The 16,404-nt window shown below is 42.7% G+C and overlaps 1 protein-coding gene across 2 annotated transcripts in view; it reads right to left on the reverse strand.

Annotated features, from left to right (window-relative positions):
• Positions 1-16,404, reverse strand: part of USH2A (usherin) — a 794,931-nt gene that overhangs the window by 71,644 nt on the left and 706,883 nt on the right. For both annotated transcript variants that reach the window (XM_082428283.1, XM_082428282.1), the window contains exons 61-63: positions 15,448-15,675; positions 9,550-11,066; positions 6,096-6,417 (exon numbers count right to left, since the gene is read on the reverse strand). In XM_082428283.1, the coding sequence (XP_082284409.1) occupies positions 6,096-6,417; positions 9,550-11,066; positions 15,448-15,675 (2,067 nt within the window). The remainder of the gene's footprint in view (positions 1-6,095; positions 6,418-9,549; positions 11,067-15,447; positions 15,676-16,404) is intronic.

A 16,404-nucleotide genomic window follows, 5' to 3' on the forward strand; every position in this document is an offset into this window, starting at 1 on the left:
CCAGGAGGAAGAGTCAAAGAAATTATTTGATTAATCGAAGACATGAGCTTAGCAGGTAATATATTCTGTCTACCTTTCCAGTTTCATACCAAAATAAATACGACTCTGATTCAGGAAAGCCATGGACAGACCAAGGTAAATAGGTTGGTCATCAATTATCATCATGTAAATTAGGCACTTGAGGGGAGCTGGCTTCACTTACTTAGGCAATCAGTTTACGATGGTTTAGGACTGTGTGATTCTCAACCCTGGCTGTACATTAGAATCACCTAGGGACCTTTTGAAATGCACTGATGCCTGGACCCACCCCATAAGCAGAACTACAGGCGGATGGGGCCTTGGCATCGAGAATGTTGTTAAAGTTCCCCAGGTGATTCTAATGTGCAGTCAGGGCTGAGAACCCTGATTTAGGAAAGCGGCACCAGAAAATCAGGCTTAAGTAGCATAGCAACATCGCTGTACCCTCCGGGACAGTATTTCTCAAAAAAGTAGGTTGTGGACCACCTAAGCTGCTGGTTAAAAATGCAGATTTCTGGGAATTGCCATCCCACCCCGCTGCATCTGCATTTTGAATGCACTCTTTGGGCAATCCTTTTGTACTATAAACACCAAGAGCGACTACCCTTAGGGCGTTCAATTTTGAGGTATATCACTGAAAACTTAGAAGGTGCTTGTAAAATCACACAGCTTCTGCCCACCTTCAAACATGCCGGTTCCCATACTGATGTGTGAGTCATTGTGAGGTGACATCTGCTGGTCCTTGCCTCCAAGATCTTCTGTAGCAAATGATTCTCCCCTCTCTCAGTAAGAATCTCTTTCTCCAGGTATTTCTTGACCCTCCTGTTTATCAGAATTTATCCACGCTGTATTTCTTTTCCCCAGAGCGCTATCATTGGTCATCAGATTGATGAATTAATTTAGACTAGGTGGAACCGAGCAGAATCCTGCAGGGCCTCCTTACCCCTCCAACTACAAAACCGAGCAGTTAATGATGAGGCCAAGAGAGTCATAGACTCAGTGTCTGATGCACATTCCTGAGTTGTTTTATAGATACTGTAACTGCCACCAGAGGAAAAAAGCTAACTGCATGATGACCAGACTGTAGCCATGACATAACTGCTCCATCTTGAGCAGTACTGAATCTATGGCTAGCACAATTCCAAGAACTGGCCCCAAGACAATGGGATTAACATTATTGCTCATAATAATCTATATCTTTGTGGGCATCAAAATAATTGTAGCTTGCTCTGCCCGTATATGTAAGCAGACAACTAAAATTGTCAGCAAAGAGATGCTACAGACCCATGTTGACATCTTCCACTCTGAAAATACGGTGCCTAAATGTATGGACACCAAGGGGGGAAGGGGGGGATGATTTGGGAGACTGGGCTTGACATATATACACTATCGATACTATGTATAAAATAGATAACTAATGAGAACCTACTGTATAGCACAGGGAACTCTACTCAATGCTCTGTGGTGACCTAAACGGGAAGGAAATCCGAAAAAGAGGGGATATATGTATACATATAGCTGGTTCACTTTGTTATACAGCAGAAGCTAACACAACATTGTAAAGCAACTATACTCCAGTAAAAATTAATTAAGAAAAAAAATGAATATGGTGCCTATGTCAGCATGAAAAAGTTACGGAAGATAGACCTCTGCCCCTAATCCCACAGAAACGGAATGATGTCTGACAAGTGGGGATTTGTAAGCAGCTCTTTGCAGGAAACCGCCCTCAGCAAGAAGCCCTTTTTCTTGTCACTTTAGCAAAGCTATATTGTAACTAACTTTTAAACCAGGCACCCCCGTGCTCTACTCATCTCTGGCCCAAGCACACCTTTCAAATCTTTTAATCACACAATACCTGGCCTAACTCATCTTCCATAGATCAAAGAAGTAGAAATGAAGAATAAGTAACTAACAGATGACCAGATCTCTTCCCTACCTTCCCCTTCAGTAATCTCCCAAACAAACTGTGTGCAGTGGGGGATGGCGGAGACTCTGACCCCTTATGTCAATGATTAACTGAGATTACTTCTCTGCTTCCCTTTAAAAGCTTTCATGGCAGAGCAGAATCTTCGGAGGTGGTTTTTGGGGGACACTAAGTCCACCATCCCCAGATGGCCGGCATTCTGATTAAAGGCACCTTTCCGTTTTATTTACATTTGTATGTAATTGATTTTGTTAGCCGCGAGCAACAGGACACCCTCCCCCATTCAATAACATAGGGAACGTTTGGAAGCTACCTTCAATGATTTAACTCAAAACCGGAAATGAGTACAATGACGTAGGGCCAGGTAGTGGGGTGTGGGGAGGGACATCTGACACCCTCCAGGCACACCACGTGGATGGCCACCTACCCGACCATGGGTCCTGACCATCCTTCTGATGAATAGGTTTCCATCTCTGGGCAGTTTCTCAGTTCTTTGTTTTCATCCCCTACGAATATATGGATTATCTCAAAAACACAATCCTCTGTAGGAGGGTCAAATCACAGATATGGTGGGTGAACCAATGACTCTAGGACAATAAAGGTGTTTTCTGAAAAGCAGCCTGCAGATAAAGTAACCCTCAGACAGGTTTGAGAGCAATTCAAATTCATCTCAAAGACAAAATGTTCTTTTGTTAAAAGGAAATCAATTCTTATAGTACATTACTTCCTAAATGACTTCTGGAAGATAACTCAGGATCTATAAAGACCTAGCATTTGCACAGGCTAAATACATCCAATATTTTAGTTCATTTATTTCAGCATTTAATCTATATTTTTCGAAATATTTCCTGTAAGATCTTGGTTTTGGGGCTGATAGGCTAGATTTTTTTTTTTTTCCTTCTGCTCTCTATCCTTCTTATGTTGTAACAACATGGGATTAGCTAGTAAATGCAAATTTGAGTTCAGTCTGTTGTGAAAACCAAATTAAGTAATTTCGTTTGGGTGATGTGAGTATGGAGGAGGAGCTTGACACAGGGCTGATAGTAACAGTTACAAAAGAGACAGCATAGCCTGAGGTCCTTAACTTGTCTCCCCTCTGAAATGTGGGTCCCCTGGTAACTGGCCGTCCTTAGCTTCTGGTGAGTGTATAGCTGTTAGCGTCACGGATGCCATATTGGGTTCGTACGTTTCCTCCTGGCCTTCCATTGACCCTACCCAGGACTGAACTGTGCAGTGAATCACTCCTCTGCCTCAAGGGCTTTGTAGTTAGTAGATATTCTTTAATAATCATTAGGACCAGGTGGCCTCTATGCTCTGTTAGTCCCCAAACAACGATGAAGACCTTCACTGACGTGTTCCCAGTGCCCACAAAACTAGTTACCGATTCATAAATCTTGACTTTGGAATGCACGTCCTGTTTCCAAGCATGTACCCCCTACCCTAGGTTAACTATAAAACTGTCCCATTGGTCCCTTGATGGTGCAGAGTGCAGCTGCCAGTGTTTCTCGATTATTGTCCGCTCAATCCCACCCTGTGCGTAAGTATAATAAATGGATCCATTGATTATATGGAGCTGCTTGCCTCAATTTTTGGTCTCCAGGTACCTTCTCAGTTTGGTGGGCACTTTTCATTCTCTCCGTGCTCCAACAGTAAGAAAACTGACAGAGCTAAGACACATGCTTGGAGTTTACCATTCCTTAGAAAACTTAGGTAAGACTTTACAGATGATATGGCCAATTGTTTAACCCAATGACACAGTATGATGCCAAAGAAGCTACAATCACTGGTTTGCTTTCAGTATCCACAGGTCACTTAGTTTTGTCTAGTTAGAGGTCAAATATTTCATGCTGATTCCATCCAACTCTCTTACAAAGGTGCACTTTTATTCATAAAGGGGACTAGATAATTGAGAATAGAAGGGTCTTTGATAACTTGATACTTTTCTGTAAAGATAATGATAAAGAACAAAAGGATGGCCACATAGGTTCTGGCTGTTTCTAACAGTATTCTTTCTCCAACTGTGTCATCAAAAGGTATTTTGTTCCTTCATGACATAAACCACAATCCTCACCCTAAACCCTTGGGACCTGAAGTGTTTTTAAATAATTTTTTATTTTTTCAGATTTGGGAAAGTTAATAAAATGCGTATACTGTATATTTTGTAATAACCGCAGAATGCCCTTGTAATAGAATACAATACTTCTGTAGCAAAATATATAACTATTCATATTAAATGAGATAAATAAATGCTGTAAGTAGTCTGGTTTGTTTAGATTGGGTTTTGCTGCTGAATGAGTTGTACCAAACCTAGATAAAAACTTGTTTTTGGGAATTCCCTGGCGGTCCAGTGGTTAGGATGTGGCGTTTTCACTGCCGTGGGCTTGGGTTCGATCCATGGTCGGGGAACTAAGATCCCACAAACCGCGCAACTTGGCCAAAAACAAAAAGAGAGGAAAAAAAACCCAACAACTTCTTTTAAAGAGATTTTTAGATTTGGAATTGCAAACAACGGATTATGGATTTATATCTATGTATTTCTCCAAACCATTCAAGAATCAGTTTATATTTTCAATTCTTACTAACTTCATTGGGAAATTTGTCCTGTACACTGCTGGCCTAAAACATATTCCTTTCACATTTAAACTGTTACCTCTAATAACCGTCCTCATTGATTTGGTCACCATATGCCTGGTGACTTCGTGATCTTATTATTTCTGGTTATGGTAAGCTTTTCAAGGTTCAGTTTCCTCTTCTACAAAATTGCACTTGGTCTTGTGCCTGGCACGTGGTGCTTGCATCATTCAGGAAGTTTCCTTTGAAACTGCAAGCAAAAGAAGCTGGTCCTGACTTAAGCAAAAGGGAATTTATTGGGGGTACAGTCAGCCCTCCTTCTCCATGACTTCTGTATCCATGGATTCAACCAACTGTGGATCAAAAATATTTGAAAAAAGGATTCCAGAAAGTTCCAAAAAGCAAAATTTGAATTTGCTGCATGCCTGCAACTACTGACATAGCGTTTCCATTGTATTTACAGCTATTTACGTGGCACTTACATTGTATTAGGTATTATGAATAATCTAGAGATGAATTAAAGTATAGGGGAAGATGTGCGTAGGTTATATGCAAATACTATACCATTTTATACAAGATACTTGAGCATCTGAGGATTCTGGTATCTGCAGGGGTCCTGGAAACAACCCCCCTTGGATACCGAGGGACAACTATATATGTAATTAAAAGAACAGTTGAGGAACCAGGCTTGGAAATGGTGAGGATAAGAAAAGCTTTTGGATTGATGTTAGAGATATTTTATCAGGACTTAGCCCCACCTTTTAAAATTCTGAGTCACTTTGCTGAAGATCAGGCCCCAGGCAAGTCTGAGGGGCAGAGCAGCACTCGGGTGCCCAACACTTGGCTAGGTGACAGCCTGACACATTGATTGACACTCCCAACCAAGCCTGAGCACGGGGTGGAGGAATCATTCCCCCACAGGAACTGGAGCTGCTAGTTACAAGAAAACTGCAAATGCACCTAGATGGCAAAGCAAAACAAACCTAATGGAAGTCTTCTATTGATTTCAAAATACCTTCAGAATAGTGTTCTTAATTCCTGACTTCTTAGGGATATGCAAAGTCCTCTTTTTTAGGCTGTCCTCCTACAAAACTTACTTCATCTCCATGCACAGGTTAGTTGTTTTCCTCTAGACTTTTCTCAGCAGTCTATGTCTTTCTTGAGCACAGGGGCTGGAGATGCTTGCCCATTAGATTTTATTTTCTCGCAGTACAATTCCTGAGTTATTTTCAAAGTGATCTTTTCATAAGGAGTGTTTCCAGCCAAGGCAACACTGAGAGAGCAGCTTAATGGTAGAAACCACTTCATTAATAAGAAATGCAAATATTTCACCAGAAATCTGCATAGGAATAACAAGCCTAAATCACACAGATCAAGAACCAAGAAAATGAAGGCAAATGAATACGGCCTTTCCTCCCTCATTTACTGCTTAAATTTTTTTTTAAAAGAATATTATTAAACTACATAAGTCCCATGTTTCTTTAAGTGGCTTTTTAGATTGCAAGCAATTTTTTTCCAGACAGACGCTGATGTGTACCCACACCCATCTCAGTGTGAGTTGTTGGTAACACACATTTCTTACCTGGTATTCATACTCTGTGAAAGGCGATAGTTCCATGTCCATAAAAGAGCTTGAGCTTCCATTATAGGTTAGCACTGGGTTTGATTTTCCAGGCTGAGTTGCTGTTTGTCTTCTGTACAATTCATAATATAAAACTTGTCCATTTGGCTGGAGTGGTCCTGTCCACAGAAGGGAAACCGTGGGCTGGAACCCCCCTGGAGCCATCTGTACCTCTAGATGTGGAGGCGGTTGCTTCCGAGGTGCAACCTCAGGGGTCCGTATGGATGTCCAGTCACCTGAGGCACATCCCAGCCTGGTGCAGGCTTGAATTCGAACTTCATACCTTCAGGACACAAGGCAGAAATGACCCATTATTGGCAAAGTCGATTTTTGTGGGAAGAATCTTTAAAAGACCAAGTGTTTTCTGACAAAAAGACAGATACGTTTATATTTATTCTTACCTACAACGAACCCTTTTCAAGGACAACAAAGTCATGTTTCCACGGAAATTTTAGAACATTTTCAAGCCTCCTGGCTTTCCAAACTAAAGAAAGATACTCACCTGTCTGGAAAGGGTGGGCACGATTCTTCCCTAAACAGGAATGTATAGAATCAGTACACTTTCAAGATGCTCTCCAGCAGGAAAATTCTGGTACTCTGTAGAGTTCCTTAACACAGCGAGGGAGAATACAGATCTTGGGAGTTTGAACGAGTTTTCAGCAACCCTGGGCTCCTCCTCTCTCTGCAGCTGGAGCTAAATGATTCCCCAGGAACGTTTCCAGGTCAGGAAGGAACGTCATGGAGTCAAGGTCTCTGTGGTAATAAATCCCCTCACCTGATACCTGACATCTTAAAACAGGCTCCCTTACACCACATGGGGAACTTCTGGGGCCAAAGTTAATCCAGCTACACACCAGATTATCAATCATGGAGACACCTTATCACCATCCAGTTAAACTCAACCAATCAATTATGTTTTGCTTCATAGCTGGGTCTCCTGCCACTGGGAAAGGTCTATTTACATAACAGGGACTTTTCCCTTCCAACAAAAGGGGCTTTTGTTAGTCTTAAGTGCCTATGGCTGCAAATAAGCGCTTTCCCCCTCTTTTCCATGCCCTTAATTTTTATGATATGATACCCTGAATTTCCCCTCAAGCCCCAACCACCTCCCTTTCTCCCTTTATTTCCTTTGCTTCCAGCCTTTTCCCTCTTCTACTTTCTGCTTTCTCTCTTCCAGATAATCACTGCCTTCTGCCCACTTCCTCGCTTTCTTTCTGTTCCCCTTCCCCTCTTCTTAATTACACCTCTCTCTCCCTTTGGGGAGTTTGCCAGTTCCCTTTTCTGCTTCCCCTTCCCTCCCTCTCCTCCCATGCCCATTTTCACCACGATGGGCTGCCAGTTTATTGGTGAACAGATCCACAGCTGTGAATGGCAGATCTGCCTTCTAAGCGATTCTGAGAAGTCAGTTTTGATTTTCCACACCTGGATTATTTGTTTTCTGGATTATCTCTGGTGGTTTTAAAATTCTGGGTCAGATTCCTCCTGCTTCTTAGGGTATTCTCAGGATCCTTCTTCCTACTGACCATCTGGGGGGTACCCCAAGGAGGGCACAATAATTTGCAGTACTCAGTAAACATTAATCTGCTGGAAAAACCCCAAACGACATGAATCCCAACTTCATATAGAAGTCATATTCTGGTTTTATTTGTGTGTGTGTGATTTGATGTTTTTATTGTTTATACTCTATATAAAGTTATTATAAAATATTGGCTATATTCCCTGTGCTGTACATTACATGCACATACCTTATTTATTTTATACCCAGTAGTTTGTATGTCTTAATCCCCCTCACCTGTCTTGCCCTCCCCTCCTCCTCTCCTCACTGGTAACACTAGTTTATTCTCTGTAACTGTCGGTTTCTCTTTTGTTATATCCATTCATTTGTTTTATTTTTCAAATTCCACATATAAGCGAATACATACAGTATTTGTCTTTCTCTGTCTGACTTATTTCACTAAGCATAATACCCTCCAGCTCTACTCATATTGTTGCAAATGACAAAATTTTCATTCTTATTTATGGCTGAGTAATATTCCGTTGATATTCTAAGTCATTAATGTCACTTACATCTTCGATGAGAGTGGACAGGGAAGGGACATCTCTCATTGCCTTAAATCCCATGGCTAAGTTTCTCAGAAAAATCAGACTTCCTTTTTTCAACCTGGGAAAAGTGCCCCTCTCACATCCAGAAACTTTTTTTTCCCCTAGAAATCTTTTTGAATAAGAGTTTTGGAAGGGAGCAAGCTGATATGATCTTTAAAACGTGCAAGTACCAGTCAGGTAAAGAGGAAGCCGGGATAAAATGTACAGCTCTGCAGCTAACATGGGCCTTTTTTATGCCCTGCATCAGAGTAAGATAACAGCCAACCCACAGAGCATGTGGATTAGCTATGGAAGATACTTGTGGAAGTTTTAATTACTGTTTAATATTTAATGCAACCCTAAATAATTGTCACTAGGAGATGCATAAGACTGAGAATGTTTCATTTCAACAGCACTATATATCAGAGATAATTATAGGAGAGATCTAATCTACACATCAGTACATTACAATAATAGATGAATTTTATCAATGGTGGTTGGTAATCAACACTCAGCCTTTAATTCTTTTAAAGTGGTTCTGTTCATTTTACTAAATTTTAAGAATAAAATGTCCTTTATTACTCTTCTCTCTGGGGATGTATGTTAGTTAAAACGTGATGGGGAAAAAAGCCAAGCAATTCTTTAAGGTATGGGAAGAGGGCTGGTGGTCAGATTCCTTTGTGTGGAAAACAGCACACACCCTTGCTCATCAGAGAGCTCAGAGGGGACCACTAAGGAAACAGGAGCTGGCAAAGTGGCGCCGTCCCAAGAAACCATGAGATCAGAGCTGACTGAAGGGCTGGGGAAATAGTCAGAGGAGCCTCATTATCCCTGGAAGACGTGCTGGATCCAATAAGGAGGGCTGGCCCCAGAACAAATTTTGGATCAGTCCAACTCTGGCTGGCAATAGCTCTCAAGGACGGCCCCTTTTTTCATTCTTTAAAATAATACTCCTTTTCCTCACAGCCTAGTTTAGATAACCACATTGGGGTTGTCAGAACTGACCAGGGGCTAGCATGTTTCCAGGAGGGACCAGACTCAGGGAAGTGGCCCTATCTCTCCACTACTTGGTTCCAGACATTGTGATGAATTGCAAACATTTCTAAAAAAACTGACTCTCAAAATGTCACCTGCAAGAATTTTGCTCTCCAGAAGTAATCAAGCAGGTTTGGGCTGGATGAGGATGTAGTTAGCCCACTTGGATGGTTAAATGGATGGGGCTTGGGCATGTCACACATCTTGCTGTTAGAGTCTAAACTGGGACTGACCGAGGGCTCCCACAATAGAAAGGGGCAGTGGCTTGTTCTCAGGAAACCCAGAGTCAGTTACCTACCTGTGAAATGGCTTCAGCTGGTTTACTATGAATGACCGTGTACCAAAAGAATTATGAGTTGTGTTTATGTGTACGATTTTTGTTTCTCTTTCAAACAGCTCACGGATGAAGAGGGTGTAGTTGACGATATGACCATTTGTCCTTACTGGGGGGTCCCAGCTCACTAAGATCTCCTGAGGGCCCTTGGCCAGCAATTTTGGAGGCTCCATCCCTGAAGGCGCTGAAGGGCTGGTTCGATCTTTGACAAGTGGACTCAAAACACCCCCTTGGCTGTTGTTGGCCATCACTGTGTAGCCATACTCCACACCTGGGGCGAGAGTAAAATCATGATAGCGAGTTTCCAGGCCGGTATAGACAATGGTTCCATCCCTCCTAAGTTCATAGCTTCTGATCTGGCCATTTGGGGTTCCTGGCGGTTTCCAGGTGATTTCTATGGATTCTGAGCCCGTGACTTGTAGTCTTGGAGGGTCCATGTTCTGTGGCGGGGCCTCCATTGTCCAGGCAGACTCTGCAACACTAGCTGTGCAACCTCCATTGGTGCAGGCCACTAGGGAGAGATTATACTGCGTGGAAGGCTGCAGGTGGGAAACCAACAGGGACAGGTTCTGCCCAGCAAGGTACTCCTTACCATCCAATCTGAGTAAATACTGAGTGATCTCTCCATTTTGAATTGATGGCGGTGACCAAGATACATTGATTTGAGTGGCACTGATGGTCCAAAGAGCTGGAGGGCTGACCCCTGCAGGGGCAGCCTCAAGGGTTGTGATGCTGGTAGGTGGGCTGGTGGAACAGCCCTCACTGGTGCAGGCTGTGACTACATACCTGTACGTGGAAAAAGGAAGCAGCGCTTCATCAGTATAATTGAAAGTCACAGCATCAAAGCTGAAAGGATAGAGCACTTCGTTCCTTTGAAGCCTATAGGACTGGATAACGCCATTAGGCTGTGCTGGCGGGATCCAGGAAATCATCAGTTTGGGGGGATTCACAGATACCTGGGCTATCTCAGGTGGAGAGAGGCCTTCTGGAGGTGCTTGCCTGGTCCTTACCACACTCCAAGAGCTGCAGGTATGGCCTGCTGAATTCCAAGTGCGGATTTTATATTCACACTGCATCCATGGCTGCAGACCTGTGTCATTATACATAAATGTATTCCTTTCAGTATTATATTCTGTGAAAACAATTTTCTCATCGTCCTGGATTGTCTGATTCCCCCAAGCTTTTCCCTTGAAGCATCTGCGAATCACTTCATAGCGAATTATCTTTCCATTTGGGTTAACGGGCTCTGACCAGCTCAGCTCAACGCTGGTGGACCCCACAGACTGGATGGTGGGAGCCAGCTGAGACTGGGGTGCGGCTTCTTCTGTCCACAGAGGCTGGGGTGCCGAGTGTGCACAGCCGGCCCTGGTGCAGGCCTCCAGCGTCAGCGTGTAGAGCGTGAAGGGGTCCAGGCGTCGGAAGAGAAATTGACGATTCAGGCCCGCGTACTCCAGGACACCATCACTGAAGACATTGTATGTCTGCAGGAAGATGGGAAACAAAGCGTATGATTTCTTGGTGTCACTATTTTGTCCCTTTTAACCCCTTCTGCCCCCTATTCCTCACCTTGATGATCTGAACCCAGAAGAAGCATTCTGATATGAATTTTGGGAATGTGATCTTTTCTTTTTCTTTTTTTAAGGTTGGATATCATGTAAGCATATATCTAAAAGCTAAGAGTTACTGAAATTAATTCGTTGACTTAAAGAGTGCTCACGGGGTTTCCTCCCATTTTTATTTTTTAGAAGTGGGGAATAGTATTCAAATTCCCTATTTTATAAAAATTAAGTGCTTCTGATTTCACCCTGAGTAGGCTAAATAGGGCCTATCCACATTGTCTATTGCCACAGCATTTACTGGGAAATGGAATTATAATGCTTAATCATTTGTACCGGGGTGCCAGGGCGGAAAAATGTGTGAGTGTCTGGTGTGGGCACACATGCATGTACATAGGTACATATATATGTTATACACGTATACAAAAACATAGGTACAAACTGATGACCAGAAAATGGAAAAACCACCCTGTTTTCTCTTACCAGTTATAGAAGAATAGATGGCTTCTTTGGAGCAAAGTATTCTTTTGTTCCAGGGAAAACCATCCGAACGCTCATGATACAAATGTAGAGCAATTTTCCAACCCATATTATTCTTTGTTCTTTGGGGAAGATGAGAAGTAACTTAACTTGAATGTAGATGTTTTTGAATGATGGTTCCCCATCTTTTCACGCTTCAGTGTACTTGAGAGACAGGAGACCTTCCTGTACATGGTCGTGACCCTATGATTATGTCTCTTAAGATGAGATGGACAAATACCAGAGTCCCTTGAGAGGCAAATCTTCCCACAGGTTGTTCCTGGATTGTTGATATACTTTAATGTTATTTAAGATTAAATAGCCTAGATCTGGAAATCTATTTATGTTGGACTATTGTATTTTGGTGTGATTTTCTTGTTGGGGTCTCAGGGCAAGATCATATCCCTGAGGGAAGGGGAATAGAGTATTTTCTGAAGTCAGCTTAGATTCCACAATCAATTTGAAAGTCTCTATGACTCTCTGTCCCCTCCCCCATATTCACCTGGCAAATCTCTAACTAGTGTTAAATTCAGCTCTCCCTCTGGACCTTAGCTTCTAACTGGGTTTGGAGAAAAACTCTCAAATATATTGACTGGTCTCAGTTTAAATCTCTTACCATAACTTTTAAATAGATGATTACCAACTATAAAACCATATGTTTGCTCTCTCATTTTCCAAAGTAAGAAATATCTTCTCCTTTCCCCACTAACGGCCAATACCCCCTTCTCTCCCTCACAGGTGGTTGTTGACATAACTACATATTTGACTGAGGAAAGTAGAGGCAGTCAGACAGAAATGTTCTCACGTTATAGATTATCACTGCCATATGCATGTGAATCTAGACGTACCCTATTTGCCTCCCTTCCTTTTCCTATGGATGAAGTATCTCTGCCCCCACTGAAGTCCACCTGAGCTCTGGGTCCTGTCCTCCCCTCCTTCCTACAGATTTCACTCTTGCAATTATTCTCATTATCTCTTGCTTCACTGATTTATCTCCCTCTACTGGGTTATTTCCATTAGCATTTAAATGTACTCTAGGATCTTTCACTGATTTTTGAATAAAACTTCTTGACACCACAGTCCCCTGGCTCCTGCCCCATTTCTCTGTTTTTTCTTTCCATCTATACTTCTTTGAAGAGTTGCCATCCTATTCCCTCAAACCATCCCAACCGGGTTTCCCATTTCAACACTTGATTTTCTTGTCAAGATCACAGTGACCTCCTGGTTTCCAAATACAGGGTCACATCTCTGCCCTCATGTTACTGGATCTCTCAACACCATTGACACATTTTCTGTTCCCTTCTGGGACATCCCTCTCATCTACTTTTCCTTCTACCTCATGTGCCTTGACAGCTCCTCTCCATACTCTTGACCTCCAAATTTGTGTATTCCCCAGGGCTTGATCCCAGGCTCTCTTCATCTCTAGTTATATTCTCTCCATAGGTGATGTCCTCCAGGCCCATGGGTTTGAATACTACTCATTTGCTAATGAATTCCAAATACATATAACTTCATGAAGAACTCTCTCGAGTGTTCTAGACTTGTACTTCCAACTGCCTACTTATCCCCTCAAACCTGTACATCTTCCAGCCTTCCCTTCCCAGTCAATGACTCAAGGCCAAAATCCAGAAGTCATTCTGAAGTACTACTTTTCCTTCATGTATCACATTCAGTCCATTAACAAATCTTGTCATCTCTACCTTCTGGATACATCCCCAATCCACTCACATTTCTTGACCTTCTCAACTCCCACTCTAATTCAAGCCACAGTCAATTCTACCCTGACTTCTTTAACAGATTCCAAACTCCACTGGTCTCCTTATAACCCATTTCCTACATAGGAGCCAGAGTGATTTGGAAAAACAAATTTGATTGTCCTATTCCTTTGCCTAAACCCTTCCGTAGTTTTTCATCACACTCAGAATAAATCCCAAGCTCCTGATCACAGCCCACAAGGTTGAGCACAATCCACCTTTTACCAATCCCTTGAATCTCTTCTAGTATCATCTTTCCTCCCCAACCCTCCCAAGCTTCAACCACACTGGCTTTCTTCCCTTGATATGAAGAAACCAAGTTCATCCCTGGCTTCAGGCCTTGCATTTGCTGTTCACTTTGTCCAAACATTTTGCTCTCGTATCTTCACATGACTGACTCTGTCTTGTCATTCAGGGCTCAGCTCAAATGTCAACTCAATTCAAATGATCATCCATGCTAAAATAGCCCGAGCAGGCATAATTACATTATTCTGTTTAATTTTCTTTATAGCGTTCACCACTCTCTGAAATTCTCTGGTTTGTGTACTAGCTTTTTGTTTGCCTCTCTGTAGCCCCACTGTTCATGTATTCACACACACACACAAGGTCTGTGACAGCAGGGACCTTGCCTGTCTTGTTCGCTCCTGAATAATTGCCTGGCACTTAGTAGAAGCCTCAATAAATATTTGGTGAAACACAAATGCACGTAGAAGGAGTAGATATTTCTATTGTCAATCATTCCAGGAAGAGGCAGACACTGGGATGGGAAATAAACACTCACAAGTAGGGGTGCTTTGATGGGTGTGAAAGAGATACTCTTTTCTCTGATGGGGAACTTCGGGCTGAGGCTTGGATTTTAAGGCCATGGTTCCTAAGGCTCAGGAATCCTGTCCTAGAGTAGGCAAAGTCTGGCTCAGTCACATGTCAGGGGCTGGTAGAAAGCAGCTTGCTTCTGCTACTTGTAGCATACCTGGAGGTGGGCAGAGAGATGGCCACCGTACCAGACAGTGAGGCAGCCTACAGGGAGGTCCATGAGGATGGGCCTACCTGTGAGCTCTAGTTACAGATCTAAGTCACTGCTGTAGGTAATTTCCTGCCAGCATCCCACTATGGGGTTTTCAGGGAAGGTTTATCAAAAGTCACAGCTTAGTCTTAGATGTTCTATGTGGAATTAGTGGGGGAGTCTTTGCCACCTTGAGAGGGAGTGGTAAAGGAGAGGCAGAGTGTCTACAGCATCTGCAGGGGGTGGGAGTTCTGTAGTCCCAGCCTGCACGAGGTGATTGATGAGGGCCTGAGTGGTGGTCCAGGGCCAGAGGAGACTAGAGGCAGAGGCAGTAATAGATGGACAGCTGAGTTGCCACCAGCCTTGGAGAAGAACATCAGAAGGGTGACGATGTTGCCTCTTATGTGGGTGACGGTTCAAAGCATCAAAATGTGGATAATAATGGAAACCTTATTTGGGCCTTCACAGACTGGTGAAGCTGGGGTTAGATGTGGCATTAATAACACTGCTTCTCATGGCTACGTAGGGACATCGTGGACTTAGCAGACACGTGGGGCTTCCTGTTTCCTGCTGAGTGAGCTCTGCTCAAAGTGCAAATTAGGCAAAGCTTAAGCAAAGAGCTGGGCAGGACAATTCAGGAGGCAATAGGAACATGGTCATTTAGAGTTCCGTTTTGGTGTGACTTCCTGGCTTCAAATCCTGATTCGATCGTCGCAATGTTATTTAGCCTCGGACAGTGATTTAGCCTTTATGTGCCCAGTGAGGTTTAGTGGTACCTACAGAGTAGGGCTGATGTGTGGATTAAATGAGATAATCCATAGAGAGTGCTTAGACAGCGTTGGGTTCATGGGAAGCTGAACACATGTGAGCTAGTTTTCTCTGATCTATGATTAAGTGCCCGGAGGAACTATCAGGAAGAATTAACCAGACTGTGAAGGGAGTTTTCCCACAGTGACCTGATGGCATGTCAGGGCTCATCTATTTATCTGTGGAATACCAAACATGATCGCATATTCAGGGTAGACATTACCTTAATCACACCATTGGTTCTTACAGGCTCTGACCACTGCAGTAGCAATGCCCTGCCGTTCTCTTTCTGCTCCACTGTAAAGTAGCTCAGTCCACTGGGGGAAGATTCTAGGGTTCGAACAAGAGTCCAGGGGCTTGAAACTTCTCCTGCCTGGTTTGTGGCCACAACACCAATGTGATATGTGGTGAAGGGTTCTAACCCGAACAGGTGGGCTTGATGGCTTGTTCCCTGGAAGAAAATGAACAGTTTAGTTTCCTTTTGGAAACTTCTGCCAATTGCTGGAAGGTCATTCTTTGGCCAAGACGCCTCACCAATGGCAGCACAAATATCACAACAGAGTTTTGAATTATTAAGAAAACAATATGGTTTTTTCTTGTTCTTCACATGCTAAATGTATTACCTAATGTTGTGTGATTTCAGACACACACACACAGCTTGGATCAGATAGGATCCTTGCCTTTTCAGAGCTTGCGACCCAAGGGATGCAATATATTACAAAAACAATTTAAAAAATCTATGATGTCTCAGGTCAGTGTAGCATCCAGCTCATGATGGAAATCAGTGGTACCAAGTTGAGTGGCAGAGAATGGAATAGTCTTAAGGATTTGGAAATTGAACCTGAACAACGCTAATTCTCTCTCATTAAACCCCGACACTATTTTTTAAGTAAGACTCTCCCCATCTCCCCCCTCTCTCATTCTCTTGGTGTGTATTTACATTTTACAAAGACAATAAAACAAACACAAGAAAATAACAATAAACCAACTGAACTATAAATGCACAAGCACCCTGAGAGCAGTCTACTATTAATATCAATGTGAAAATATTCTCATTTGTTAAAAACACCCTGACTAAAACTCTGAAATTTACCAAAAGGAATTGTTAGCTGGGCTTTGAGTATTTGGTCTTTGTTAATTTAAAAGAAAAAAAAAATGAGGGATAGCGTAATTAGTTTTT

Source organism: Balaenoptera physalus, assembly GCF_965194825.1.
Source record: "Balaenoptera physalus genome assembly, chromosome: 1".
NCBI classification, from domain to species: Eukaryota; Metazoa; Chordata; class Mammalia; order Artiodactyla; family Balaenopteridae; genus Balaenoptera; species Balaenoptera physalus.